The 2,854-nt window shown below is 37.6% G+C and overlaps 1 protein-coding gene across 1 annotated transcript; it reads right to left on the reverse strand.

The window, feature by feature from the left end:
* Nucleotides 1–288: 288 nt before the first annotated feature.
* LOC109213735 (transcription factor MYB1R1-like) lies at nt 289–2,361 on the reverse strand. The gene is made up of 3 exons (XM_019377566.1): nt 1,877–2,361; nt 1,110–1,318; nt 289–972 (listed from the first exon to the last, which is right to left on the reverse strand). The coding sequence occupies exons 1-3, from the start codon at nt 2,193–2,195 to the stop codon at nt 598–600; spliced, it is 903 nt and encodes a 300-aa protein (XP_019233111.1). The 5' UTR covers nt 2,196–2,361; the 3' UTR covers nt 289–597.
* Nucleotides 2,362–2,854: the final 493 nt, after the last annotated feature.

The following is a 2,854-nucleotide window of genomic DNA, read 5'->3' on the forward strand; positions in this document are numbered from 1 at the left end:
GTTTTTTTCATTTGAAAATCTACCACATGAGCAAGATATCATAACCCAATAAGGATTTTAGATAACACATCACATGACCTAACAACAGCAGAAATTGGAATGGTCCTACCATCGCTTATTGTCCACTGCAATGAATGAGGACCAAATCCCTTCCAAATTCATCAACCAAGATTGATGGATTGTGCGTTTTAATGGAAAACTAACACTGAATTCACCAGTTACCCACTTGATACATTTCACCTTATGAAACCACAGTGGAGACCACTAAACTCAGCCAGCCCATTAATATTAGCAACAAGCACAATGTCCGATGTTATTCAGAGTTATTTTTTTCCTCCCCAACAACAAACAAATGAAACAAAACAAATAAAGAAGACACTAACATAATATAAGTAGCATAAAACAGGTACAGCAAGGCATGACGAGTTTCTGGTCTGTACAAAACAAAAGGACCATACATCATAGTCAACTAAGTACCTTATCTCACCTTATAATAATAATATAGAATTATAAACTCCCATTTGCCTTTTTCTATGTTATTACTTCATTTTTCTAGCTTTTAATAATTATTCTTATTCTAAAAAAGATTCTTGTATGTCATGCCACACTGATAATGCTCTCTCCATTATTGAAATTTGACATCACTTGAAATGCTGAGTGCCTAGTAGATGATGACTGGCTTTGATTTAGTGACAAGGACAATGTCAACGACAATGAAGATGCTTCCATTGCTGAGCTCTGATTCAAGTTAAAGTCAGCTATTCTTGACGAATTAGACAGTGGAAGAGCAGGAACCGGCCGGCGGAATATAGATGAATTCTTATTAATTTGATCTCCTTGCCCAAAAGTTACTGGCAAAGGTGTCACCTGAAATGCATTGATTTTGGAATTTTCTACAGGAGGCAATGATGTTGGTGCCAGAACTTGGTGTTCTTGCAGATTTTGCTTTTCTTCTATCGGCACTAAAGATACCTGTTTGTCATTAGAAGTAAAGATTAGGAACTAAATTCTAGAACACCAAAACTTCCTTCTGATTTTGATCAAAATAGTTAAAAGGCAAGCTATTCAATTGGTAATAAATGAAATTTGTGATAGAGTGAATTACATACTGAGTCAGTGGTGATATCAAAGAGGCTAGAACGGCGGCGGCGACGATTGAGGTTGGTTCGCCGGAGGAAGTATTTCTGAGCATGACTCGCGACCTGTGTAGGTGTTCGAGTCTTGACGAAATTTCTAGAAATACCTCTCCAGTCTCCTTTTCCCACTTTTTGCAATCCCAAAAGGAATAACTTGTGCTCCTCCTCCGTCCATGGAACTCCTAAAATGAAATCCAAAAGATAGCCAACTTGATCAAAATCAATACTTGTTGAAAACCAGAGACTAGACAACAGGTGCACCACAACTATTTCAACGGTCGATAAAGAAATAAACCAATCTCGTACAACAGAAAACTATCAACAGAAGCTTGATAATTGTGTAAAGAGACGGAGCAAATACAGTAATACATCTCTATAGCAATCATCCTCTATAATAGCACTTTAATACAACGACACGGCCAAGTTTTCTTTAGAATCAATTTTTCATGTTATGCTCTATAATAGCACTTGACTGTAGCAAGCAAAAGAATGTTGGAACAAACTAGTTGAGGTTTGACTGTAGCACTAGAAATCGAGATGTGTGAGGAGACTAAAACAACAGATGATCTATTAACACGTTGAGTTATAAGACGATTCAAAGCCAAAGGAATTGAAAGAAACTAGAAAAGGATAAAAAACAATATCAACAATTGTGAAGTAGAGAAGACCGACAAACAAGAGTGAGCTTCGATGATTAATGCCAACGAGAAAAAACAGAACAGGATGATCAGAGATCTAACCTCGCTTACGCTCACGGCCACTGACGGAGTGGTGAGGAACAGCGTCATCGGCGGAAGCGTAGCCCTCGTCAGCCACTTTAGAAGACTCATTGTTATTTCCGCTGTTGCTATTGTTATTGATGTTGTCGCTACCGTTAGGCAACTCGTACTGAGAGAGATTGTTCAAACTCACACTCTTCCTCATGGGGTCCACCTTCACTCTCACACCAAACAGCATGATCTCTCCTCCGCCGCCAGATACGGCCGCCGGCGACGACTCGCCGGCGCTCGTAAAAGAGTTGTGGCCGTTGGTTCCAGACTGCGAGCTGCTGCGCGACATCCTCCTCTTTACAGAATCAACAAATCAATTGAGAAAATGGAGAACACTATACATATAAGGTTAATGTATGTATATATAGAAGGCACCAGGATAGGGGAGGAAAAGAGGTTTGGGTGGGGGGGGGGGTAGGGAGGGGGCCGAATGAAACGGAATAGAAGCGTGTGGAGATAAGAAAAATACATAGAGAGTGGGAGACAGGTGCGACGGGTAAATAAGGGAACTCTGATTTGAGAGAACAACGTGGCCTCCATTTGACTGACGGTTTATCCGTTTCTTCTCTCTCACCTTTGTCTCTTTTCGTTGAACTAGTATTAAGGTACGCACTTTAAACGTTTATTTATATTAATTTTTAAAAATCATATAATATAAAAATAAAATTTTAAAAAGGATAAGTTTTTAAAAATAATGAATACTAATCTCATCTAGCTAGCTCAATGGATAAAAGTCTACTCCAAAAAAATCCTTAAATGTTTTATTGTGATTTTAAACTTATTTTCTTTTACGTGAAAACAAATAAATCACAAAAATCTTTTCAAATTAAATAAATTAAAAAGTTAAATCGTTTGGTATTTTAGAGATTTAAAAAAAAAATGGACAGGTAATGATGCAAAGTCTAAATTACTAATGTTGCCTTAATAGTTTACCAATATAATTTAATA

This window comes from Nicotiana attenuata, unplaced genomic scaffold (assembly GCF_001879085.1).
Source record: "Nicotiana attenuata strain UT unplaced genomic scaffold, NIATTr2, whole genome shotgun sequence".
Classification (NCBI taxonomy): Eukaryota; Viridiplantae; Streptophyta; class Magnoliopsida; order Solanales; family Solanaceae; genus Nicotiana; species Nicotiana attenuata.

Excerpts from the sequence above, each read along its gene's own strand:
- LOC109213735 (XM_019377566.1), bottom strand. The coding sequence starts at position 2,195 with ATGTCGCGCAGCAGCTCGCAGTCTGGAACCAACGGCCACAACTCTTTT. Across the intron at positions 1,319-1,876 it reads TGGCCGTGAGCGTAAGCGAG|GAGTTCCATGGACGGAGGAG; the intron begins GTTAGATCTCTG and ends ATTTCATTTTAG. Across the intron at positions 973-1,109 it reads TTGATATCACCACTGACTCA|GTATCTTTAGTGCCGATAGA; the intron begins GTATGTAATTCA and ends AATGACAAACAG.